Source organism: Myotis nattereri (assembly GCF_964212035.1).
Source record: "Myotis nattereri genome assembly, chromosome: 3".
Classification (NCBI taxonomy): domain Eukaryota; kingdom Metazoa; phylum Chordata; class Mammalia; order Chiroptera; family Vespertilionidae; genus Myotis; species Myotis nattereri.
In genome coordinates, this window is record NC_138077.1 from 117,003,009 (window position 1) to 117,028,862 (window position 25,854).

Consider the following 25,854-nt stretch of genomic DNA (forward strand, 5'->3'; position numbering starts at 1 on the left):
TGGGAACCAGCCATCTCTGCTTCAGTCCTGCAGTTGCGGCAAGTTCCCCTCTAGCATGAACAGAGGTAGAGCCCAGTGCAGCCTCGGGGAAAGCAGCTCCGTTGTACACCTTGGATGTAAAGCTTGCTCCAAGTGGAAGAGCCAGGGGCACACTCTGGCTCCTAGACAATGAACTGACCCTTCGTCTAACCGAGGCCCTGCTGGACCCCAACAGGAGAGGGCACCTCTCTCCCAGAGCCCCTCCAGCCTCAGGCACTGCCTGCCTATGGGGCCTGAAGCCCTGGGGCCCAAGTACCTAGGCTGTCAGGGACTGGAACCCATCCTGCCTTCCTTGATAAGCTCCACAGGGATCAAACTCCCTGTAAAGGCCCCACGGGTGGAAGAACAAGGAGGGAGTTGTGCCCTGAGCCCTTGCAGGTTTGCTGGAAAGAATGCAGTTTTAACCCCTCATGAACCAGGTCAGGTCAGCTTGGAGTCAGGCTGGCTAGAAAGTGCCTTCTGGTCACATGCCTTGAATTCTCCTACCAGGGTGACCAGATTTGCAAGGCAGGCCAAGAACCTGTTGCCATGGTGACTGGCAGATAATGGCTAGGCGTTCCTTGCTTCTCTCTCTCTGGTCCCTCAGAAATGGGCAGCCCAGGAACAGGGGGCTCCATTGGGGCAGATGTGGTAGATCCTTTTCAATAAACTCCTCAGATGGCACTCCAGCCTTCGCTGTGTGTTTGGCTGCACCTCTCATACCTGATGCCCTGTTAGAAAGATCTGGTCAGTCTGAGCACAGTGTCCATTTCTAACTGTGAGTGCAGGCTGGGTGAGCTCGGAAAGCTGGGTGTGGCGTGTGGTCCTTATTTAACGAAGCCCCTCTCCCTCTCTCACTTAGCTCAACGACTCAGCCAAGCAGCTTATTGCAATGGACAAGTTCTGCCCAGCTGCTGTGTCTGACTGCCATGCCTCGTTGCCCTCTGACCCTGGCGCGGTGGCCAGTGTGGCCCCAGGTCTCACTTTAAGCAGCACAGGGGCAGTCAGTGCCTTTCAGCAGCGTGTGGACGGCAAGAAGAATGCCAGGAAACGCCACTCCTTCACCGCAGTCAGCCTGACACACAGGTCCTCACAGGCTGCCGGCCACAGGCATTCCGTGGAAATCAGTGCTCCAGTGCTGATCAGCTCCAGCGACCCCCGGGCCACGGCCAGGATCCGGGACCTGGCGCATGTGTCGTGCAGTGCTCCCACCCAGGTAACATCCTCGGGGCATGGACAGGGAGGCACTGGGCACCCTTCCTGGGGCTGGGGGCTCCATCCTCAGATCGGAGCTCAGCATCCGTCCCCTGAACTAGCATGGAGGAGGTCAAGGCAGCACCCTTCTCGCTGCCTATTCTCAGGACCTCTGACCATGGCGGGTGTGTCTCCCTGTGACTACCAGGGCAGATATGTGATTGGCATAGCCTTTGAATAACATTATCCTGTCTCAGTTTGCACTCAGTCGATCTGATGGTGTTATGGATGATGTCCTGGTTTAGTGTTGGATGTTTTTAGCATCTCTTTAACACTTGCCAACTCCTTTCCCTTTCAACAAAGAGTGGAGCGGCCAGACCTCAGAACCGGATTGAGCACACTGTTTAGTACTTATATCATTACTAGAGGCCCAATGCACAAATTTGTGCGAGAGTAGGCCTTCCTTCCCCTGGCTGTGGGCACCGGCTGCCCTCTGGCACACAGGACCCGGCTTTCTCCCGCCCCGGCTTCGTCCGAATGATGTCCAGAATGACGTCCAGTCTAATTAGCATGTTACCCTTTCATTATTACAGATTCCTACAGATGCCTTCTGTTTCTAGGCATGGCATCGGCTCAACTTCCACGAGTAAGATAAAGGAGCAGGGGGAGAATAAGGGAAGGGGGGCCTTATTTCCAGTTAACGACTCAGGGCTGCCAGGACGTTTGGTCCACAGGTCACACCCTCAGTGTTCCCTAGGAGTTCTGAAAACGAGCAGGGCCCATGGGTGCTAGCGGCCCAGTGGCTCCGTAGTCTGGCTCCGTAGTCTGGCTCTACTTAGACAACCCCCAGAGCAGGAGGAAACAGATTTTTAAAAATCTGTTCCCACTTTGTTCCACTAGAATTAAGTGCTGTATTAGCTCATTTTAGAGGTGGCTGGGACCTTGAGACCCATTTCCTGTCCTTTTGACTTCAGGTGAAAGTTATGGCCAGGCTCCGGATTTTAATGAAGGTCATTACAAAGGGCAAGAGGTCAAGCAAAGCAGTTTTCACCCGTCCCAGTTTATTTCAGTTGTTGGGAGAAGTAAGGGGTGAGCTGAGCGGCTGGGAGTTAGGATGAACTTCCCCGTGCTATTTCCCACAGCCCAGGCGTGCTGTCCATGGGCGGGCTGCCCCAGAGACTAGCCCCTGGTTCTGCCACTGCTCCCATGCTGCTTTTCTGGCTTGGGGTTGCTTTGTTGGTCTTGTGCATCACACTGAGATGCCCACCCCCTGGCCGACCTAGGGACGTACCCAGGGCTGCTAGAGCATGCCGAACGCCAGGTCCTGCTTTGGCCACCGCCTCATGAACCCTCCTCCCCACCAGGCTGGATTTGCCCTGAAAGAGGGACCTAGTCCCGGAGTTCTGCACTTGGGAGTTAGAAGTGGGCTCTGTGGTCACCAATCTGGAAAATCCAGACTCTGCAGGCCTGCCTTTCTCAGAAAAAGGCCTCCAAGTGCCAGGCTGGCATGATGAAGACAGGCTCCAGGCCAGCATAGCAGGAACCCCCCGGGCTCCTCTGTGCCCAGGGGCATGGGTGTTTTTGGCCCCTGTGAGATGACAGGGCTCACCTCGAACTCAGACCAGCCCTGTCTGCTCCTGTGCAGCACACCCAAGGCTTCCTGGCAACAAGGGGCAGAGGTTTTGTGAGACCTGGATCGTGGGTTCCACCAAGTTTTCTTCTGGAGTGCAGGGGTGGCTGTTGCTGGGTGGGCCACGCCTGTGTGCACTCCCAGCCAGACTGGTGTGCGAGGCCTGGGGAAGTGGCTCAGCTGAGTCCCCCTAAAAACCCTATGTGCCTGCGACCATAGATCAGAAAGGTTGCAGGTTGCATTGGTGGTATAGTGGTGAGCATAGCTGCCTTCCATAGATCAGAAAGGTTGCCCAACACAAGATAGTCTTGCTGCCATTTAACTGACTTCATTCTGAAGCCCTGTGGAGGAACATGAACCAGATAAAGAGCAAATGCACCCATCCTCACAGCCACAAACACACAGCAGCAGTGTGGCTGAGCCCTGCCTCTGAGCCACATGAACAAGGGAGCCCTTAGGTGGCTGAGATACAGATCCTCAATATCACTGATTCTTCTAGCTCTCTTTTGTGTTCCTTTAAAATAGAAAGGGAGTGCTGGGGTTGTGGTTTCTATAGAAATGGCCCTAAAATGCAGTAGCTGTGACAGAATGCTCAGGGTCCTAGCAGCAGGCAGCATGCCTCTGGGACACCTCAGGCCTATGTGTGCTCCCTCCCTGTCTGGGCTTCTCCAGGCACAGCTCACCCTAGGGAAAACTAGAAGCTTTCATTCTTTTCATTCACCCAGAGGAAATGGAAGCAGATGGTGTGAGTGAGAGCTCGCTCTGACAGCTCCCGCGGGCTTGTTCATCCCGCCCTGCCCCTGGCTCCAGGCTGGAGTGGTGGCTAGAGGCCACCTAACCTTCCTTTGCTATAAAATGTTCAGGGCTGGCTTCTGGCCAGAGGAGTGGAAAGTGCCCGCCAGCCCCTGCAGAGAGCAGCGGGCACTCTGTGAAGCCTGGCCTGGGACCTGGCACAGGGCAGTAGCGGGCAGAGGCCCCTGCTCACTAGCTGTGTCACCTAGGAGAGTTGCCTGGTCGCTTCTGGAGTCTCAGTGTGCTCATGTGCTAAGTGGAGCTGGCGCAGAGCCTCCTGGCTGGTTTGTTGTCAGACACAGGTGGCCTCTCCTCAGGGTGAGGTCAGTGCTATAGGTGGTGGTTCTTTCTGCTCCTCGGAGGGTCAGGGAATGAATCATGAGCCCCCAGGTGTCAGCTGTGACAGCCAGGGCACCTCGTCTATCCAGTCATGGCTGTCTGCTCCCGGAGCCTCTCTCTGCTGTGGTGTCAGCTGAAGGTCTGGAAGGCTGGTGGTGGGTAAGGGTGGGTGGTGCCCAGCCTGCTCGCAGCCACAGCTCCTGTCACAGTCCTTTTCTAATCTATAGATATTTTACTACCTAATAGATTCACCTGGAGCAGTACCTCAAGTTCAATATGTCAGAGAATAGCGACAGTCCTATTTCCTCAAACCTGCTTCCCCTTCTTTATTCCATCTTCTCACAAATTCCTGAACCTAAGATCCTGCAAGTTCCAAACCCTCTTCTCCCAGGCACCTCTGCCATCTAATCAGGGCCTGGGCTCTAACACCAAAGCCCTTCTCCCATTATACTTGTCAGGATGAAGGTGGTCATGTGCTGTGACAAGCGATCCCAGACCCTAGTGGTTGGACAGGTGCACATCTGACTATTTAAAACTGCTCCCACATCCAGTTTTAAAAATCCAATTATTTGTTTATAGCTGCCATTGGATCAAATTAGGAAATGATTACTTACATTTTAGAATAGTTCTCCCATAAACCAAATAAGAAACCAACCAGGTGACTAAAGTCATCACCAAACTGCCTGAGGAACCTTAATGGGTACATGTAGGTCTGGAACACCCTATATCTGTCAGTGTGAGCAGGTTATGCTGTGATAACAAGCAGCCATAAACCCTCAGAGGCTTACTTCTCACTTAGACTGCAGTCTATCATGGGCAGCTGAGGGCCTGCCTGCTCCACAGTGCCCTCTCCCTGGACATCAGCACACCTTCAGGCCAAGCCTGTCCTACTCCCTCTTTGGTAAATAAAGTTTTCTTGGAACACAGCTGCACCTGCTCACTTATACATTGTCTGTAGCTGTTTTTCAGGCCACAGCAGAGGTGCTGCTTAGTTGTGACAGATCATATTCCCCACAGAGCCTAAAATATTATATTTATTGTCTGGCCCTGTACAGAGGATGCATGCTGACCTCAGGTGGCAGTGAGGGGTGAGATGTGTGGCAGCCAGTGTAATGGCTCCTAAAGACTTCTGCATGCAGGTGACCCGTGTCACTCCAGCTCACCTTTCAGTCGCCACAGCAAGTCCTCCAGCAGGTGCCCCTGATGAGAACCCAGATGTTGGTGAACAGCCCCCTGTAGCACCATTCCCCGCAAAGCCGCTGTGTCTGTGTAAGTTATCACTGCTTCACACAGAGGCCGGGAAACTGTCTGCAGACAGTGACTGCAGAAGAGCCGACACTTGCAGAGTGAGGCTCACATTTCTGTGCCAATTGCCCTTGGCCTGCCCGGGTGGCGAGTGTGGGCTCTGTGGGATCGAGCACCCACATTTAGGAAAGGCTCCCCAGCCGGCCAGGCCAGGAACAGGCTCTGTCACCAGCCCTGTGAATTCCTCAGCTTCAGAGCCCAATGGCTTACAAATCAAGACCAGGAAAGGGCCCTGTGAAATCAGTGGGAGGGGAAGTGTTTGAGATTCAACAGGGAAAATATCAAGAGAAATTTCTCCATGTCTTCACTGTGTCTGAGAAGTCAGTGAGGAGAGCTGTGCATGCGAGCTCCCAGGATGTGGTTAGGATGCTCCCCCTGCTGCTGGGGAGCCTTTCCAGTGTGGGGGGGCGCAGGTGTCTGCCTCAGTGCAGCAGTCTGCGGGCCGGGCCTGGTGGGCCCCAGGACACACCGGTCCTGTCCACAGGAGGTTGTGCTGGGGACTGCCGAGGGACAGGCACAGGCTGCTCTCACCTGCCCTGCAGCCCGCAGACTGCTGCTTGGTCCAGAACCGGCGCTTAGTCTTAGCACTTTGAGAAAGTTGCAAATTTAATTCCATGTCTTATAAGGAGAAAGAAACAAACAAGTGAATGTGGGACGAATAAAAACATCTCATCCTGAAGACCTTGTGCAGGAGACTTTTCTTCAAGCAGATCTGGGAATTGCTGTGCCCCTGTGACTTATGGGCCATGCCTGAGTGAGGGCAGGGAACGCTGTGGCTGCCTGTGGCCTGGCTTTGCCATGGTCACTGCCAGGCTTTTTGTTCATGGTGTTCAGTGTCAACTGTGTTTCTTTTGCTGCTATGAAAAGGCAGGAGCCACATCCACAGGTGTCTGCCATCCCTGGCAGACAAGAGAAGGCTGCATCAGGAAGGTCCCTGGCACCCCCTTGGCACCTGGGGAGCGCGGGGAGTTCTGGTGTGCACATGCTGGTCCAGGAATGCAGGTGAGCTGCTGGTCCTCCCACCCCGAACCCTGACTATCCTCTGAAGTCTGGTGAGCCCTTTGTTAAGGGAGCAGCCTATGGCGGACACAAAGAGAGGCTTGTCATGGACCTCGCCTTAGGACTCACCTGGACCACCAGCAGAGGGCATCGCTCCATGCCATAGAGCAGGGGTCCTCAAACTATGGCCCTCGGGCCACATGTGGCCCGCTGAAAACATTTATCCGGCCCGCCGGGTGTTTTTGCCGCTGCTGCCTGTCCTGCTTAGCAGCCAACTCGTCCTGGGCCCGCAGTGCGCATGTGTGGAATGTCTGGGGGACAGTGAACTGGCCCCCTGTTTAAAAAGTTTGAGGACCTCTGCCATAGAGCATAGAAAGTGGGAAGCACTAAATAGGTCAGCACAAGGAGAAGCCATGGCAGTTCAGAGCCAGGAGGAAACGAAGAAGAGAGGCAAGAATGGGCCCCAAGGATCTGCGGGGCCAGCTCCCTGGTCCCCCACATCTCCTTAAAGGCTCTGTTCCTCAGGCACCATATTTCTGGATGGAGGGTGATGAGGAAGTTCAGAGCCTCACCTGGGTCTCCTTTGGTCTCATCCCTCCCTCTCCTTTCAGGTCAGGCCCAGCCCCTTCCCAGAGCACACCTTGCCTCCTCTCTCCCAGCTGAGCCCTGTGCAGCCCCTTCCCCACCCCCAGGCAGCATCTGCAAGGGTTCCAGGTTAGGGATTTCTGGCAGCCTTCTCAAACTCATCTTCTCTACCTCCTCTCTCATGAGCTCCCACACCCAGACCCAGGCTGGTTGCTGGGGTCCAACCCCAGCAGGTCCAGGGGTACCCAAAGGTGTGGACGGAGTCGGCGAAGAAGGAATGACATGGAGACAGCATTCAGTTGATCAGCAGCCTAGCCAGGATCTCCAGCCAAGTTCTGGTCTCGATCTCCAGAGAGGTTCTGTGTCCATGTTCTCTTGCTAGGTTCTCCAGGTTCTCCAGCCAGGTTCTGTAGCCATGTTCCCTCGCTAGGTTCTCCAGCCAGGTTCAGTCACCAAGTTCTAGTCAGGTTCTCTTGCCATGTTCTATAGTCAGGTTCAGTCCAGGATCTTTTGCCATGTTCTCTCGCTAGGTTCTGTCTCTAGGTTCTGAGGCCAGTTTCTGTCCAAGATCTTTTGCCATGTCCTCTCCAGCGAAGTTCTTCTGTCTCTAGAGAACGTTCTGTGTAGGTTCTGTGCCTAGGTTCTGTCTCTCTCTCTGTCTCTTGCTGTCTTGTTACATCTGTATTTATACCAGTTGATTCAATCCTATCAATCTCTATTCCAAAGGTTAGGGCGTTTCTTATCTCCATTCCAGGGAGTAAAGATTATGTAGCTTAAGCATGATTGTTCATAGTTAAAGTGATTAATTACCCACCTGGCACTTAGTTAAGAGGTTTTATTCCCTCCCTAACTTCAGGGGAAAATCCCTACCTGGGGAAACAACCTTTCTCAGAGACCTTGGTTAAAACACATAGTGCCAAGAAGGTGAGCAAACATATTAAGAACAGTATGCCATATATGCCAGGTCCCTTGAAACAGCAAGCATGGACCGGCTCCCGGCAGCTGGTGTGTACACAGTGTGTGTGTGTGTGTGTGTGTGTGTGTGTGTGTTTAACATTTTTTAAATGTCAAAAAAACTTTTTATTCAATTACAGTTGACATACAATATTATATTAGTTTTAGGTATACAGCACAATGGTTAGACACATAGAACTTACAAAATGATTTCCCCTAGAAGTCTAGTACCTATTTCATGCCATACATAGTTATTACAGTACTAGAGGCCCCGTGCACAAAAATTTGTGCACTGGGGGGGGGGGGGGTGGAAGGGGTGGTCCCTCAGCCCGGCCTGTGCCCTCTCACAGTCTGGGACCCCCCAGGAGATAATGACCTGCTGGCTTAGGCCTGCTCCCAGGTGGCAGAGGGCAGGCCCAATCCCTAGGTGCAGTCCCTGGTTGGGCTCAGAGCAGGGCTGATTGGGGAGTTGGGCGCCACCCCCTGTCATGCACAGAGCAGGGCGGATCAGGAGGTTGCAATGCCAGCCTCAGTCACGCTCAGGGTAGGGCCGATTGGGGGGTTGGGGCACCGCCCCCTTTCACACTCAAGGCAGGGTCGATGGGGAGGTTTCGGCGCCACCCCCTGTCACCCACAGAGCAGGGCCAATCAGGGGGTTGGGGAGCTCCCCCCATCACGCACAGAGCAGGGTGGATCAGGGGGTTGGGGCGCCGCACCCTGTCACACTCAGGACAGGGCCAATGGGGAGGTTATGGCTCTACCCTGTCACACACAGAGCAGGGCTCGTGGGGGGGGGGGGGGGAACGTTGGGGCGCTGCACCCTGTCACACACAGAGCAGGGCTGATCAGGGGGTTGGGGCACCGCACCTTGTCACACACAGAGCCGCAGGGCGATCAGGGGGTGGGGAGCTCCCCCCTATCAGGCACAGAGCAGGGCTGATCAGGGGGTTAGGGCGCCTTCCCCTGTCCCGAACAGAGCAGGGCAGATAGGGAGGTTGTGGCCCCGCCCCCTGTCACACACAGAGCCACAGGGCGATCAGGGGGTTTGGGCGCTGCCCACTGTCACGCTGATCCCGGTGCTGGGAGGCATATTACCCTTTTACTATATAGGATAGAGGCCAGGTGCATGGTGGGGGCCGGCTGGTTTGCCCTGAACGGTGTCCTGGATCAGGGTGGGGTCCCCACTGGGGTGCCTGGCCAGCCTGGGTGAGGGGATGATGGCTGTTTGCAGCTGGTCACACACCCTTCAGGGTAGGGGTCCCCACTGGGATGCCTGGCCAGTCTGGGTGAGGGGCTGAGGGCTGTTTTCAGGCTGGCAGGTGACTGAAGCTCCCAACCACTCCTTTTTTTCTTTTTTTTTTTTATTCTGGGCCAGCTTTAGCTCTGAGGCTCCAGCTCTTAGGCCTCTGCTGCTGAAAGCAGGTTTCTGGCCTTTGTTTACCTTCTGTATTTGAAACAATATTGCAATCCTGCTGGCTGAAGCCGGGCGACTAAAGCAGGTTTCTGGGGTTTTGTTTGGCTTCTATATTTGTAACAGCTGCTTAGAGTTGCAGCTCAGAGGCCGGCAGCTGCAGGCGGGGAACGTTGGAGTCCTCAGTCACTGAAGCAAGCAAGCCTCATGTTCGCTTTAAGCTGCCTGGCTGCCGGCGGCCATCTTGGCTGGCAGTTAATTTGTATATCGCCCTGATTAGCCAATGGGAAGGGTAGCAGTCATACACTAATTACCATGTTTCTCTTTTATTAGATAGGATTATTTGACTATATTCCCTATGCTTTATTTACATCACTGTAACTATTTTGTAGCTACCAATTTGTACTTCTTAATACTTTTCTCTTTTTCACCCCTCTCATCTGGCAACCATCTATTTTTTCTTTGTATCTATGAATCTGTTTCTGTTTCATTTGTTCATTTATTTTGTTCTTTAGATGCCACATAAAATTGAAATCATATGGTATTTTTTCTTTTTCTGTCTGACTTACTTCATTTAGAGAAATACCCTCTAGGTCCACTCATATTGTTGCAGATAGAAAGATGTCATTCTTTTTTATGGCCAAATAATATTCCATTGTATATATGTACCACTTCATTATCCATTCGTCTATTGATGAATACTTGGGTTGCTTCTGTATCTTGGCTATTATAAATATGCTGCAATCAACATAGAAATGCATACGTCTTTTCAAATTAGTGTTTTAGATTTCTTCAGGTAAATACCCAGAAATGGATTGCTGAGTTATATGGTAGTTCTATTTTTGATTTTTTGAGGAATATCCATACTGTTCTCCATAGTGGCTACACCAATTTGCATCCCCACAAACAATGAACGAGGGTTCCTTTTTCTCCACATCCTCATCAACACCTCTTGGTCTTGGGTTTATTGATGATAGCCATTCTGACAGGTGTGCAGTGGTATCTAATTGTGGTTTAATTTGCAATTCTGATGATTAGTGACATTGAGCATCTTTTCATATGTCTATTGGCCGGCTGTATGTATGTCCTCTGGAGAAATGTCTGTTCAAGTCCCCTGCCCATTTTTTAATTTGATTACTTGTCCTTTTAGTGTTAAGTTGTATGAGTTCTTGATATATCTCGGATATTAACCCGTTATTGGTTGTCATTTATTAGGTTGTCTTTTCATTTTGATGATGTTTCTTTTTCTGTGCAAACTGTTTTAGCTTGATATAGTTCCATTTGTTTGTTTTCTGTTGTTGTTGTTGTTTGGTGTGTTTGTTTCCCTTACCCAAGGAGATATATCAGAAAAAATATTATTAAGAGCAATGTCAGAGAGTTTATTGCCTGTGTCTTCTTCTAGGAGTTTCATGATTTCGGGCCTTACATTTAAGTCTTTAATCCATTTTGAGTTTATTCTTGTGTGTGGTGTAAGAAAGTAGTCTAGCTTCATTTTTTGCATGTATCTGTCCAGTTTTCTCAACACAGTTCTGATAATGTCTGCCATCACCTGCTGGCCCGACAGCCTGTGAGCTTAGCCAAGACAAAGGTATACTTGCCCCTTTTGTACCCTCAGTGCCTGGCAGGGAGCCTCTGCACAGGGGCTCTCGGATGCATGAGTGGAGGGATGAGCATTCTGAGTTGAACAAAACAGGGTTTTGAAGCCCATCCTCCCTGCAGCCTCTCACTATAGAGAAAGCACCTTCTGTCTGAAGCATAGCAGACAGTTTGTTGGTCCACAAATACTGTACATTCTGTGCAAAGCCAGATGAAGATGTCTGTAGTCTTATGGACTCATACAGTGAAAGGGGGTTCACAATAGCTTCTGGCACCTTCTGTGGCCAAGGATGACCAAGCAACCGGACTTTCCAAGGGAAAGGCTAGAGAGGAAGCAATGATGGAGGTCCACCTGTGACTCCTTCTCATGAAATGAGGCTCAAGGGCTACATCTGTTGGTTCAGAGCTGAAACTTTCGAGGCTCCCAAGGTAAGAAGTTGATCCTGTAGCCCCTTTACAGGCCTGTTGCCCTCGCTGGTGCTGTGAGATTTCATTCCTTAAACTGGAGCTGTTTTGTGGATGCTGTTCCTCCATGCTGCCCTTCTTGGGCCACTTTCCTTAATAATGTCCTGGGTGCCTCGTTAAGCTTTTGGCATAGCGAGATTTTTTGGTCCCGACCCTTGGCCCAGTGAGGTGAGGGCAGGCACTGAAGGTTGCAGACCAGAGCAGAGCTGGCAAGCATTTGTCCTTGGACGGCCAGAGATGGAATGTTTCAAGCTTCTGGGCCACGTAGTATGTCACAATTGTTCAGTTCCACCTTTGTGGGCAAAAGCAGACAGGCAACAGCAAGTGTGTGGGGTGTCTGGGTGCCAATAAAGCTTTATTTACAAAAGCAGGAGGCAGCGAGGGGCCAGATTTGATCTTTGGGTGAGTCCGTCCAATCCTGAGCTGAGCACAGCCCTGAGGGAGGGGCCTGTTCACACAGCCGAGGAGGTAACAGCCCAAAGGCTCCAGAGTCACGCTGTGAGCTAATGTGGAGAGCTTGCCGGGGCGGAGTGGGCAGTGGGCAGCATGCAAGGTGAATGTAGGCCTCCTCGCTGCCTCCATCTTAGGTGGCCAGCCAGCTTTCCCAAGGGCTGAGAAAGAACTGTTATGTTGGCAGGAAGAAAGGCCCTCCCTGTCCCAGGACAGGCCATCTGGTCAGGCTTCTTGGGCTCTGACCTCCAGGCCTCCAGGCCTGCCTGTCTTCACCCTCATGATGCCACCAGGCCTCTGCCCGCCCTGGTGCTGTCCTTTTGGAGCCAAGCAAAAGACTCGGGCCATAAAGTGTTTTCTTTTGAGTTTTTCTTTAGAAGCATGTTCATGAGACTCACTTGCATTCTGTATGGAGTGGTCGTGTGATGAAGAAAGTAGGCTTATTTAACTGCTCTTTGGGGTGATGAGTTTTCTGAACTCATATTAAAAATTGAACTGAGGGTAAGTCCATTTCTTCTGGGGGTTTCTTCTCAGGGTCCCAGTGTGTGCCACTGTGTCAGGAAAGCAAGGTGAAGCCCCTTTCAGCCCACCAGTCCAGACCCCTTTTTCCTCGTATTGACCCTACGAGGAAAATAAAATCACCTGGTTCCCAACTACTGCTCAGGGGCCCCATTGGAGCTGCAGCACCCTGGCCAGTTGCTCAGTGGTTAGAGCATCAGCTTCCCCCACTGAATGGTCAAGGGTTTGATTCCGGTCCAGGGTACATACCTGGGCAGGGTGCATGCAGGAGGCAACCAATCCATCCATGTCTCTCTCTCTCTCTCTCTCTCTCTCTCTCTCTCTCTCTCTCTCTCTCCCCCTCTCTCTCTCCCTCTCTCTCTCCTTTTCCTCTCCTTCTCTTCCATTCTCTCTAAAAATCAGTGGGGGAAATACATCCTCAGGTGAGGATTAACAACAACAAAAAATGTAGCAGCAGGGTCTTCAGCCTCTGGTAACAACCTGACAGTTTAGAATCAGGGGTCTGAGGCCACAGCACTGCAGCCAGGAACTGATGCTCATTTAAATCACCAAGGCTGGGGTATTCCAAAGAGGCTGGCAGGTCACTGTAAGAAGTGATGGCAGGCTTCTCACTGACTGCCAGACCAGGGCTGTGTGAGCCCTGCAGTCACCCTGTCCTGCCTTCTGTTGGTGGGACAAGGAGGCCTGGAAGGCGAGCAGCTGCCCGGGCCCAGGATCACTGGCCTGCCTGAGCTCCGCCTCCCGCCTGTGCGTGTGCTTGCAGGGCAGTGGGCGCGGGGCACTGGGGGCAGCATTACTGGACTCCCAGACCTGCTTTCCCTCTGTTTGCAGGCACCATGGGAGTTTCATTTGACGAGGGCATCACCTCTGACCAGTGACCTGAGCAGCTGACCCCTTTTGCATGCTTGGCTGTGTTAAATGCTTATGGGATGCTTTTTTTAAACATTAGGCCCAACGGGATTGCTGGCGTCATCCATTCTATGAGGTCAGTAGATCTGAGGACCAAGGCCCCAGCATCCCCGGGTTATTGGCTGGCTCCCCCACATCGGGGAAGTGCTCACCTGCCTGGGCTGAACCCCAGCGTGGTTCCATTATGGGGTCATCTGAAAAAGAAGACCATGTGACCCTGCCTATCACAGCAAAAACCTTCTGTGCTGAACCAGAGGCATAGTTTCGTCTGCCCAGGCTGGGCTGGGCTTTGAGCCTAGTGATCTCAGAGACAGGAAGAACGTCTGTTTTGAGTCTGTGTTCCCAATTATTTTTATCTAAAAGCAGCTGGAGCCTGTTCTCCTTCCTTATTTTTATCCCCGCCTGATTTGCCTCCCTCCAAAGCTTCATCAACCCCTTAAGGCCCATTAAAAATCAAGGCAGTATTAGCGATGTGGTTCTTAGGAATGAACAGGTTCCAGTGTGGGGGCCTAGGGCCCGGGAAGCCCACCAGCGTGGCCAGAGCTGGAAGGAAAGGGCCACAGGAAGCCCTGGTGTTGCATTCAGTCAGTCTGAGGCCAGACTTCTCTTGTCCCGTGTGTCCTCGGAGTGATGCACTGGGGGGAAGAGCCTCCAGGCAGCCTGGTGCTGACTAGGAAGCCTGCGCGTGCGTCATGCTTCCAATTCCCAGTCACCTAAAGGAGAGCTGCGTTCGTTCTGGGACACCTGCCAGGAGTTAGCAGGGCCCTGCTGCCTCTCAGGAGGCCCCAGCGTCCCATTGGTTTCCTTCTGCTCAGCTGTCCCTGAGGGTACCCTGCACTCGCCACCACAGCAACATTGCTCCTCACCTCCTATCAGCAATAACAGAAATGAAGGTCTGACTCTCAGGCAGGTTCCTGTCTACTGCAGGAAGTCACACTCTGTTTCCCTCTGGGCTTTGTACTGCACATGCAGGGGCAAGACAGGAACACACGCTCAGTCAGCGTCTGTTTTAGATATTCTCCATCTTGACCTTCAGGAAAAAAGTGTTTTCACAAGTGTGGCCTCTCTGCTCCTCCCTTCCAGCTTTAGGTAAGAGTCTGCTGTGAAATCCCACACATTTGCTTGGTAGTATTTGCCAAATCAAGTTTCAAAACACGAGAGCCAGGTTTCCAGCGACGTTGCCAGGATGCACTGCCCCGAGGCTGTCTCTAGGGGCTGCTCTCTTACCATGCGCCTGGGCAGCCCTCCCTCCCTAGTCCTTCCTGACCCTCCAAACACTCTGCCATGTGGTGTGTTCTGTGTGCGGGTCACCCAGTGAAGTTGGCAGATGCTGGCAAAGATGGGTTCTTGAGCCTTAACGCTGCACCGTCCACAGTCAGCCAGCCTCTCCCTCCACCTGACATACAGGGGTCAGTCTCCTCTGACCGTCCTGGCCAAAGGCGTTCTTGCCTCTCACTGAGTTACCACTTGAGTGGCCCGAGCATTGGGAGTGGAGACCCCACATAGGCTGCCTTTTGGTCACAGCAAGACTCAGAGCAGTCCCTGGTGCTCTGCGTGTGCAGGGCTGGGCAGGCTGTTTCAGCAGAGTTTATTTGGACAGAGTCATGGGGTTGAGGTTCCTCTGAGCCAGTCATCGTGTGTATCTGCTGTGCTTGGTGCCCAGGTATTGGCTTCCTCCTGTGCGCTGCCAGTAGTCACCTGGGCCTGTCCTCAGGGACACTCCATGATCTCCTGTCTGCCCCTGGCATCCCCATAAAGATGGCACATGTGGGAACCAGGAAAACAAGGATCACCATCACCCAGAGCTTGCTCTTAAAACAGGTCTCAAATAACTTAACCTTATTATTCTTTTTATGACTTGGACAATGTACCAGAAAACCATTTTGCTTATTGGTATTAAAATGATGAAAAATTTGAACACATAAACTTAAAAATAATTTTCCCAAATCCCAACTCCCTTAAATATCAATGGTTATCATCTATAATAATAAAAGCATAATATGCTAATTAGACTGGACGAAGCTGGGGCTGTGAGGAAAGCCTGGGTCCCAGGTGCCTGCCAGCGGCCAGAGGGAAGCCCAGGTCCTGGTGCCAGAGGGAAGCCGGTGCTGGCAGCCGGGGGAAGGAAGGCCTACTCTTGCACAATGAATTTCGTGCATCAAGCCTCTAGTTTGATATATAAATCTCCAGACCATTTTCCCCTGGAAATACATGCATCTTTTACAGAAATGAGGTAAGCCTACACACGCATTTCTCTAGCCACCTTTTCCATTTGAGGCAGTTCACACAGCCCTCCATACCTCTTGGTGTGAATTCCCCTTACCTCATGGCTGTTTGCTGTGCATGGTGTCATCTGCCATCAAACCTTCTGGCATGGGACACTTGGGTTGCTCCAAATTTTCTATATTATAAATAGAAATTGTTTGCAGATTTTAGGGTTCATTGTTAGCAAGAATTGCCAGCCCCAGTGAGTGTCTGCACCCCCACATTGAAGGGCTTCTCTGGCCTTCATCTCTCCTGACCTTCCATAACATTCAGCATGGTTGTCAACAGCTTCCTGGGAAACTGTTTCTCCCCTGAACCCAGAAACACCAGTGCTTCTTGCTTGTTTTCTGTCCCCTTTGCCAGCTCTCCTGCCACGTTGGTGGTCCACAGGCTATCCTCTCCTCACCCCACTTTCCTTCAGACCATTTCATCCACCTCCTACCCTGGCTTCAGTAATAATAGCAGCGTTTATTGAGGGCTTAAATTAAATTATCTCACTTAATATTCCAACTAACATAGAAGACAGGAGCCTTTATGACCCTATTTTCTCATCTCTCAGGCATATCTACCTGTCCTTTATTAATTTTCAAAATTTAGGGAACCATTGGCTCACATATTTTGCCTGATTTTTCAGTTGCTTTAGTTGGGAGGGTAAGTTCCGTCCCTGCTGCCACATAGTTGAGGGCAGCAGTCCTGACTCCTACTTAAACCTGAGAGGTGGAGGCTCTGTTTCCAAGGTCACACAGACACGAGCTCACGTACTTGAGCGCTAAGAACTTAACTGGCGGGCTGCATTGCTATGTAGACAAGCTACATGCCAGTGATCCCCAAACCTCCACCTGCAGGCCTGTCCCCTCTGCTCAGCTGGCATTGCTTCGTCCTCACGTCACCATCTCCAAGCATGTCAGTCTCCACACGTCCAACTCTGATGGCTCCCAGATCTCACACTCCCTATCTCTGCACATGACACCCCCATCTGGCCAGCTGCCAAGGCCAGAAACTCCGCTCATCCTCTCTTGTGCCCTTCAGCTCATGACTCCACTAGTCCTGTTGGGAGAGGAGGGAATATGGACTCCCAAATATCTGACCCCAGAACGTGAATGTGTTACTCTACTAGGCAAAAGGGGCAAGGAACTTGAGATGGAAGATTATGCTGGATTACCCTGTGGCCCCAATGTAATCACAAGGTCTTTATAAGAGGAAGACAAGAGGTTTGGAGTCAGAGAGAAGATGACATGATGGAAGCAGAGGTCAGAGAGAGAGATTTGAAGGTGATATGTTGCTGGCTTTCAAGATGGAGGCAGAGGCCACCAGCTGAGGAGGGACTGGGGGGAGCGGGTAGCTATAGAAGCTGAAAGAGACCAGGCATGGATTTTGCCTGAGAACCTTCAGAGGGCACAGTCCTGCCAACCTTTGTGTTGGGACTTCTGACTTCCAGAACTGTCAGATAGTGTATCTGTGTTGTTTTCAGTCACTAAGTATGTCATGACCTGTTACAGCAGCCATGAGAAACTCATGCAGACGATGTGGCGAGTAGGCATGTGGCCTCCAGCATCTGACTGCCCGAGTTCCAGCCCAGCCATGGCCCTATATTGGCATGAATGTGAGCCATTCACCTAACTTCTCTGTGCCTCAGATACTCATTTTATAAAATGCTGATAAAAAACAAACACCCACTTTATAGGCTTATTTGAATATTAAATGCATTATTCCAGCAGAAATGCTGGTGAGCTCTGGATGGGGGAGTGGTCTTTATTATTTTTGCTGTAATTGTTCTTACCCACCACCTCCTATACATGCCAGACCTCCTCCATCCCCATGCCCTTGACCCAGACCTGGCCTTCCTCATGCTTCCTGAGGGGTCCCCCTGTGAGGCATGGGTCTGACTCCATCTCAGTCTTTCTCCTGCCAGCCTTCCAGGGCATCTCTGCCCTCAAGGTGAAGACCAGAACCCTCCCAGAAGGCCTCACACAAACAGGCTCTGGGCACTTTCCCTCACCACTCACTTTTTCTTTCAGTTTCTTCAAATTTGCTGAACTTGCCTTTGCCAGCCCTTGCTGGACAGACTACTCTGCACCTCCTTCACCATCCGACCCTCACCACCTCACCTAATGGGCCCACTCCCTGCTCACAGAAGCCCTCCCTGGCCACACCCTCAGGTGAGGTCCCAGTTGTATATTCCTGTGCCCCTGCACTACTGGGACCCCCATGTCTATAATGACATGTCCAGTGCTTGTCATCCCCCGTGCAAGCTCACAATGGGCATAGAGCCAGTCCTGACAATCGGTGGTCAGCAGACGTCAGTGAGGACCTAGATCATGCCTCATGTAGGCAGAACAACCCTACAACTCAATTGACTGTCACACTACTTTCTTGCTTGTATGCAGAGCCAAGGGAGGAGAGAACATTTCTCATCAGCTCACTGACCAGGTCTGACTTTGCTCAGCTGACGAGTGGCACACGGGGTGCTCCTAGGCCTCGGCTATCACCCCCAGCATGAAGCCACCTGCCCGTGTCTGAGTGAGTGAGTGAGTGAGTGAGTGAGTGAAGGGCCCTGACATCCTGCCCACACCTTTCTCCAGGGACCATCCAAGAAGGGGCAGCTGTGGGGAAACCAGCACTTGGGGTGCTTGTCCTTACCCCAGGGGAGGAAGGGCCTGGAACCAGTGCCCACCCCAGCCTGCAGCCTGTGGAGGAGGTCCCTGGCCAGCTGTGGAGAACTCCTCCAGCATCTTGAAGGAAAACATTCCCAAGCTTTGATGGTGAATGCCGTCAGGTCTGTCTCCCCTCCTAGGCTCGGCAGGTGTGATGAGCAGACAGAAGTCCCCCATATCTGTCAGCAGAGGAATGTCCCCACCTTTAGCCCATTCCCACACAGCACCCCAGGAAGCAGCATCTTGCATCAGCCACAGGGATGCTTAGGGAGGGGCTGCCTCTGGGAAGCAGTCTCTCGCAGGTGCTGGAGCTTGGAGTGGGAAATCCTTTGAAACTTCACGGTGTCTTGGAGAAATGAGGGAAGTTACGCTTCTGTGTTGCATGCTCTCATTCTGCCAGGCACTTCGTTGTTTAAATAAGAAAGAATAGAATTTCCAACTTCTTAGAGGTTGTAGATGTGCTGTGGTTTCCGGCACCTTTCATGATCCCTGGTGGAGGAGGGAAGTCGACCACCCAGGAGGGATTGGAAGGTTGCCTTAGAACATGTAGCTCATCAGCTAAGCAAGGTCAGTGAATAGAGTTTTACTAGTTCCCTGGGGCTGCTGTAACAGCACCACAAACTGGGTGGCTTAACGCAACAGTTCTGGAAGCTAGAAGTCCAAAATCAGGGTATTGGTGGGCAGGATTGGTTGCTTCTGGAGGCTGAGGGAGAATCCATCCCAGACCTCTCTCCCAGCGTCTGGTGGCTGCCAGCAATCCTTGGTGCTCCTGAGCTTAGAGATGCATCTCTCCAGTCTCTGCCTTGTTCTTCAAGTGGCTTTCCTTCCTCTCAGGTCTCTCTGTCCTCCTTTTCTCTCTCTCATGAGGACACTTGTCATTGGATTTAGGGCCCATTCTATTCAAGGGTAATCTCATTTTAGGATCCTTACCTATATCTACAAAGACCTTTATTCTAATAAGGCCACCTTCACAGCCACTGGGGGCTATAACTTGGACATATGTTTTGGGGGGCACAATTCAGTTCATTGTGGCTGGGTCTACAGGGGCCTCTGTGCAGGAATCGCCTCAGCGAGATTATGCACAGCCCAGATCTCTCTGCTGGCCCTTAACCACTTCCCTCAGCCGGCTTAGCATACACCTGATTGTAAGGAACTATCTAGAAGCAGACGTCCCTCCAGTCATCTCCTTGCACAATAAACTCTGAAGCTTTGAGTCCCTCAGGGCTGCGGTGGGAGATGCTAGGCTCTGTCAGTCCTGTTGCCCTACAATCTGCCCTCTGTCCACAGCCAAAGGACCAGCTTTCTGTAGAGATTACTCTTCAGTTCCTGGGAATGCAATTTTTCAATGAGCGCAGGCTTTATAGCATGAAAGGTTTTGTCTGGATTTTCTTTTTACAAACACAAGAATAATTCATTCAAGCTCTAAGAATAAAGATGCACTTCCCGAAACTGCCTTCTTCCATATTCAGCACAGAGTGGTGCTGATGGACCCAGATGCAGTCACAGAAAGGGGTTCTGAGCAACTGCTCCAGGAGGGCTCTGGAAAGCTGCCGTGGGCCCATCATTGGGAGCCAAGCTCTCCCCAGTATATGGGGAAAAAAAGTCATTAACAACCCAGGCAAGTAGACCCTGAGGGGAGGACACATGCTTCATGATGCCATGCGACGTTGTCTTTCTCCTTCCTGGGCAGGGCCACCTGTCAGCTCACTCTCTTCTTGTCTGTTTACAGGACTCCTCCTCTGCCGGATCCAGCCCAGCGGCTGAACCGCAGGACATGGCTCCCAAAGGGCAGCTGCCTCTCAATGTGTGAGCTGCTGTTTGTGTTTTGGGATCCCATGCCCTCAGCATCTCCATCTCACCCTGCCAGTGTGGAAATGTGTGGTTTCTATGGGGGCCTCATGTGTTACTAGTTGGTCAGTTTATTTTATTTATTTTTTAAATATTTTAATTGATTTCAAAGAGAGAGGAAGGGAGAGGAGTAGAGAGATAGAAATATCAATGAGAGAGAAACATTTATCACCTGCCTCACACATGCCCCCTACTGGGGATCAAGCCTACAACTCAGGCATGTGCCCTGACCAGCAGTCAAACTGTGACCTCCTGGTTCATGGGTCAACACTCAACCACTGAGCCACACCAGCTGCCCACTAGTTGCTCAGTTTTAATTATGTGCATCTAATAATAGTACTGACAGGAAAGTGCAGAAAAGTTTAGCAGGATTTTAAATGTTATTGTCCGTAGGACATTTATTATGAGCAGAAGGCATAATCAAAATATTTGATGATACAGGCACTGGCCAATCAGGAGAGGACCAACCATAGCAAAGAGAACACCTCACAGGCCCCTGAGAAGGTGTAGGCTGCAGGCCAGAGTGGGAGGATGATGGCGCAGTGGGAGGTCATGGGGTCTTCATGGTGGCTAGTTACTAGCTGCTCAGAGTAGCTCAGCATCTTAGTAGCTGTCACTGCCATACCCATGCACAGAATCTGTGTGTCACAGCCAAATACACCCTGATGAGTCACTGCTGGAAGTGACATGCTTGTCTTGCTTAGAACCTACTCTTGTTAAATTACAGTTCTTAAAAGATACGTGCAGTATAAAAACTCCCCACTTAAATAGCGTTCTGAAGAATTAGACTGTCTTCTACTCTTTTGTTTGCAATGAGCCAGTTACCTGAATGAATGTTCTAAGGTGAAGAGTAAGAATTTGGTCAATAATTGGGGAAGATAAATGTTCACAGATACTACGCAGTCAGAAGGACACTTGGGAATCTGTGTTGGTGCAGAACAGAATGTATTTCAAGCAAAATGCCTCTTGAAAAAGCAACTTGCCAAGCTCCAGAAGGTTTCCTAGAAGTAGCTTAAATACCTGGCACATGCGTCCCTGCCTCCCTCTGCCTAGTGGAAGCATTTGCCTTACATGGGGACAGGGAGGGAATCATGAACATCCTCCGTTTTTTTGCCCACAGTGCTGTGAGTTGGTTATTATCATTCAAGTAAGCAAAAGGAGATTGAGGCTCACCTATATTTAACCTAGCTTCCTGAGGGGAGCATTACTACACTGCCTTCTAGATGTCTTTAGGCTGAAACCCACGTTTTCACCAACACTGGACAGAAGGTGCTGTCTTCTGACTGGGTCTCCTGGGTAAGCTCCAATGGCTTCCTGGGCCGAGGAGGCACGTGGGGAAGGATGGTGGTGATGGTCTTGCTCTTCTAACACTGGATTTCCTTTCCCTGAGAAAATAGATCTTCATCCACAGGAGACCCTTGGGCCCTCGTGGACTTTCCCAAATGAGAGGCAGGACACCGGGAACTCTTGCAGAACAATGCGCAGGTGTTCACTTTTGGGTCTCAAAATGAATGCCCAGCACACAGGCTTTCAACAGATGTTTACTTGTTCAATGAGAGCCACAGCCTTACCCCTCCTTGGTGCAGAGGACTCCCGGTGTTGGCCCAAAGTCCCCAACTCTGCATCAAACCAGCCACTCAAGAAGGCTGCTCTGTCTTTGAGACCCAAAAGGTAGCACAGTTCCAAGAATGTCACTCCCAGGTGTGTGAGTACATTTTGGAGGCCCCACCATGCACAGACCTCCCATACCTTGCAGGCTTTTCAATTTTATGTGGAGATGGAAAGACCTCTTTTCCCACCCCACCCCACTCTGCCATTGGGGACCCCATCCCTCTGCTCTCTCCTTCTCTGTCTCCTCCCAGAGCATGGCTGGCGTGTCTGGGTTGATTTTCATTTGGGTAACAGAAGGAAGACTTCCATGTCAAATACTGTCCTTGAAAGAATGATAAGCATTTTGGCAGAGATGTGTCTGCTAGTCACAGTGGTCATCTGAGAAGCAGAGGAGCCATGGCCAGCAATGCTGGAGACTGGTTCATTGTGTGCTTCGCATGGCTGTTTGTACCGAGTGCCAAGCACCATGGCAAGTAATATCTCATATGTTACAGCGCTATGCACAATCCACTTTGAGAATATGACCTTTGAAATCACAGTCTTTATTTTATTACTAGGGAGAAAACGATCCAATGACCTCTTTGGTTTATCAGATTAACCTGATCACTCATCTATCCTTTTTAGCTCTAAGAAGTTAGTGGTCCGTGCATGCCGGTGGCAGGCATGTAGGGTGGGAATGTGGTTGTTCTCTGTCTGTCTGTCCTTCCCAAAACAGTAGCAGTAGTCATGCTCAAAGATGATCTGAGGTTGTGCATGATAGGGACGCCTACACAGAGACAAGGGTGGCAGTGAGCATGCTACTGTGAGCCGGGGGTCTGTGACACACACCGGCCAGGCTATCAGAAGGTCTGTGACAGAATGACTCCAGTCATCCACGTCCATGCAGGGTTTGCCTTCTGCAGGTCAAGTCACATGCTCTGAAGTGTGAGCCCATATAATTGAAAGGCCTGATCGCTCAGGTCAGCCAATGGTCGAAGAGTGTTCTTACCCTCTTCTTCTAGCATATAAAAGTTCCCATGGGCACTGATTGTCTAAGGCTTTGGTTTTCTTAAAACACCAGGGGGCCCTGACCAGTTTGACTCAGTGGATAGAGCGTCGGGCTGTGGACTGAAGGGTCCCAGGTTCGATTCCGGTCAAGGGCATGTACCTTGGTTGCGGGCACATCCCCAGTAGGGGATGTGCAGGAGGCAGCTGATTGATGTTTTTCTCTCATCGATGTTTCTAACTCTCTATCCCTCTCCCCTCCTCTCAGTAAAAAATCAATAAAATCTATTAAAAACACACACACACACACACAAACCCACAAAGAGGGATCTCAGTTTGCTTACGCAGTGCAGGAGGCGGCTGCTCATCTCTCCCATGACACACTGAGGCCTGCAGGAGCCCACACCCTCCCTTCTCACTGCCTGGCATTGGGAGGCCACTCAAAGGCCACTCCCTGGCCCGGGCTTGTCTGCTCTTCATCTGCCTGCCTTGTAGGGCTTCCTGGGGCATAAATGTCTGGTCCTGGAGGCCACATTTCAGGTCGGAGCAGCCCTTATAAATAGGCCACCACTTGGGCTGTGAGTGAATCTTACCTCCATGTCTCCGTGGGTTTCTCAGATGAGGGGAGTGAAGGACCTGTGGGAACAGGAAGAGTTCGCCAAACCGTCTTCTAATGTTTACACAGTCTGTGATGGTGGGAACCATGCCTCACATGGGACGGGATCGCTTCTACCCAGATTCGTAACACAGGGCTGGCTCTGCACCTCGGGCTGCAGTGGGATTGGCCAGTGTGAGCTCAGTACATTAAGACCCGGTAATGTAAGTCCCTGCTCTGCGGTGAGGCGCCAGGGGAGTGACCCCACAATCCAGTCTCCTCTGACAGCACCCTGCTTGTGGGAAGCTCCTGCAGCAGCACTGTACCTGCCCTCCTGCACCCTGTTATGTTGATCACCTTCAGGGAGAGAGCAGAACCAGGCCCTGGCCGGGAGGGAGTGAAGAAGAATGCATAGGGGAAGGGCAGAAAGTCACCCTGAACAGAGTGGGAGCCTGTGGGCAGAGTGTGGGCACTTGTGAAGGTGCCAGCAGGGCCAACTGACAGAAAGCCAGCATGGGGGCCTATAGGTGCCGGTGGGTCCTCAGCAGCACTAGTGCTAAGTCGGGTTTCCTGCCACGTGTGGAGGACTGCCCTGCATTGGGGGAGGACTGCCGCTGGGAGTCAGGCCTGTGAGGGAGCAAGCACTGAGCTGTGCTTGGGGGAAGCCCAGCTGATCCTCAGGGGAATCTGGAGCCCAGATGTCACCTCAGCTTCCCCAACCACAGAGAGCCCTGTGGGCTTCAGGCAGCCCTTGGGAGGGGCAACGTCTAGTGAATCTGTGTCTGCAGGGAACTGCCTCACAATTCTATCAGCTCACACTAACCATTCTCAAACCCCAAGCAGCAAAGCACCGGCAGCATTTCCCAGTCCTCAGAGTGCCCTGGGAGGCTGGGGTCAGGTCACTAGGTCTGTTACAGAGGGGTTTGCCATGGCTCTTGGCAGCTTGGAGGCCCACTTTCTGGGCCCTAAGTGGGAATTTCCACCACTAAGTTTGTTCTTTCCTTGTCTTCAAATAAACTTGCTTTAAAAAAAAAAGTAGAATTTAAATAATTAGTTGTGGTACAAATATTGCAAGGAAGAATGTAACCAAGAATTCCCTACCTAGGCTGCCTTTTCTCTATGCAGGGCCTCGAGGCCTCTGCCAGCTCAGATCGATGTCAGGCCGGGCCGGAGACTAAACAAGGAAAACCCATTCCAGCTTGTTCTCTTGCTCCCTGTTTTTCCTAAAGATTTCTCTTGCCCAGAGCACCAAGTTATAGACAGTGTAGAAAATAGTAAACAAACAAACAAAAACAGGGGGGGCCCCTAAGACCTGGCCCCAGATCTACTTCTGACACCCCAGGACCTCTCACGGTTCAAGGAGCCTCACTGAGCTGTCAGGTTGGAAAGGTGCTCCTGGCTGCACACTTGTTTGGGTAGGCTCAGGGCTGGGCATGGCCATGGGCTCCAGGATCAGGGCAGAGCTCTGCCCCTTCCCTGCCAGTGCCTCCCTGGACCTGCAGTGCTGGGAATGCCTCTCCCCCAGCCCCTCATTGCTTTACTGGGAAGAGCAGATCACATGCTGTGTGTGCCAGTCCCCAGAGGCATCAGCTACTCTTAAGTTGGGTTCACCCGCAGAAGAGCTCACATGTGACTCGGGGGACACAGTGGCTCTATGCCCGCCCTGCCTGCCACTACTGATCCTGGCCCTGCTTCTTCTGCCTGCAGGTACCTGGCACTCTACACCTACAAGCCCCAGAAGAGTGACGAGCTGGAGCTGCGCAAGGGCGAGATGTACTGCGTCCTGGAGAAGTGTCAGGACGGCTGGTTCAAGGGCACATCCCTGAGGTCTGGGCTCTCTGGGGTGTTCCCAGGAAACTATGTGACTCCTGCTTCCAGGTGAGGTCGTAGTCGCTGCCTGGGAAAGGAGGGAGGATCCCCCCTCCCATTTCCCTGCAGCTGTCATCACTGGGCCACCCAAAGACACAGTTCAGAAGGCAGCCAGGAAGCCCCTGCCTGTGGGGTTCGGCCCTGTGAGCTCAGAGTCCCCTTGAACAAGGGTTCTAAGTAGCAAGCATTTCCCCTTCTGAATTAGGTTTGCTTGTCTTTCCCGGAACAGACACTGGCTGCCCAGGGAGAGGGTGGGAGCAGAATGAGCTGCAGTCAGGGCAGTAGCAGTAAGTGGAGGCAGAGTCACCAAGGAGGGCGAGACTCACAGGTGTGGGTGTGGGTGTGGGTGTGGGTGTGGATTTGGGGGGGAGGGGTTCCTGTGCACAGTGAGAGTACAGCGGGCACATGTGCTGTCACATGGACCTGCTCTACATGAAACACGCATACATGCATATGTGCAAAGGAAAAGTGATGTACTCCCCAAAGTCAGCAATTGTTATTAACTGGTAGCATTATAGATAAAAGTTTTTCTTCCTTGTGCTTTCCTGTGTCTTACAAAATGTCTGTTATATTTTTTTAAAATATATTTTATTGATTTTTTACAGAGAGGAAGGGAGAGAGATAGAGAGTTAGAAACATTGATGAGAGAAAAACATCGATCAGCTGCCTCCTGCACACCTCCTACTGGGGATGTGCCTGCAACCAAGGTAATGCCCTTGACCGGAATTGAACCTGGGACCTTTGAGTTCACAGGCCGATGCTCTATCCACTGAGCCAAACCTGTTAGGGCATGTTATATTATTTTTATTAAAACAGAGCAATTTTAAAAATTCACTGAAAATGTTATCCAGAGTTGTCTGAG

General features: G+C 51.6%; 1 protein-coding gene across 1 annotated transcript in view; it reads left to right on the plus strand.

Annotated features, from left to right (window-relative positions):
- The window catches only part of SH3RF3 (SH3 domain containing ring finger 3), a gene marked incomplete at its 5' end in the record, with an annotated part of 286,711 nt that overhangs the window by 219,556 nt on the left and 41,301 nt on the right, over positions 1-25,854 (plus strand). Inside the window, 3 exon segments of the mRNA XM_081086188.1 lie at positions 881-1,234; positions 19,815-19,891; positions 24,831-25,001. Of these exon segments, the coding sequence (XP_080942314.1) occupies positions 881-1,234; positions 19,815-19,891; positions 24,831-25,001 (602 nt within the window).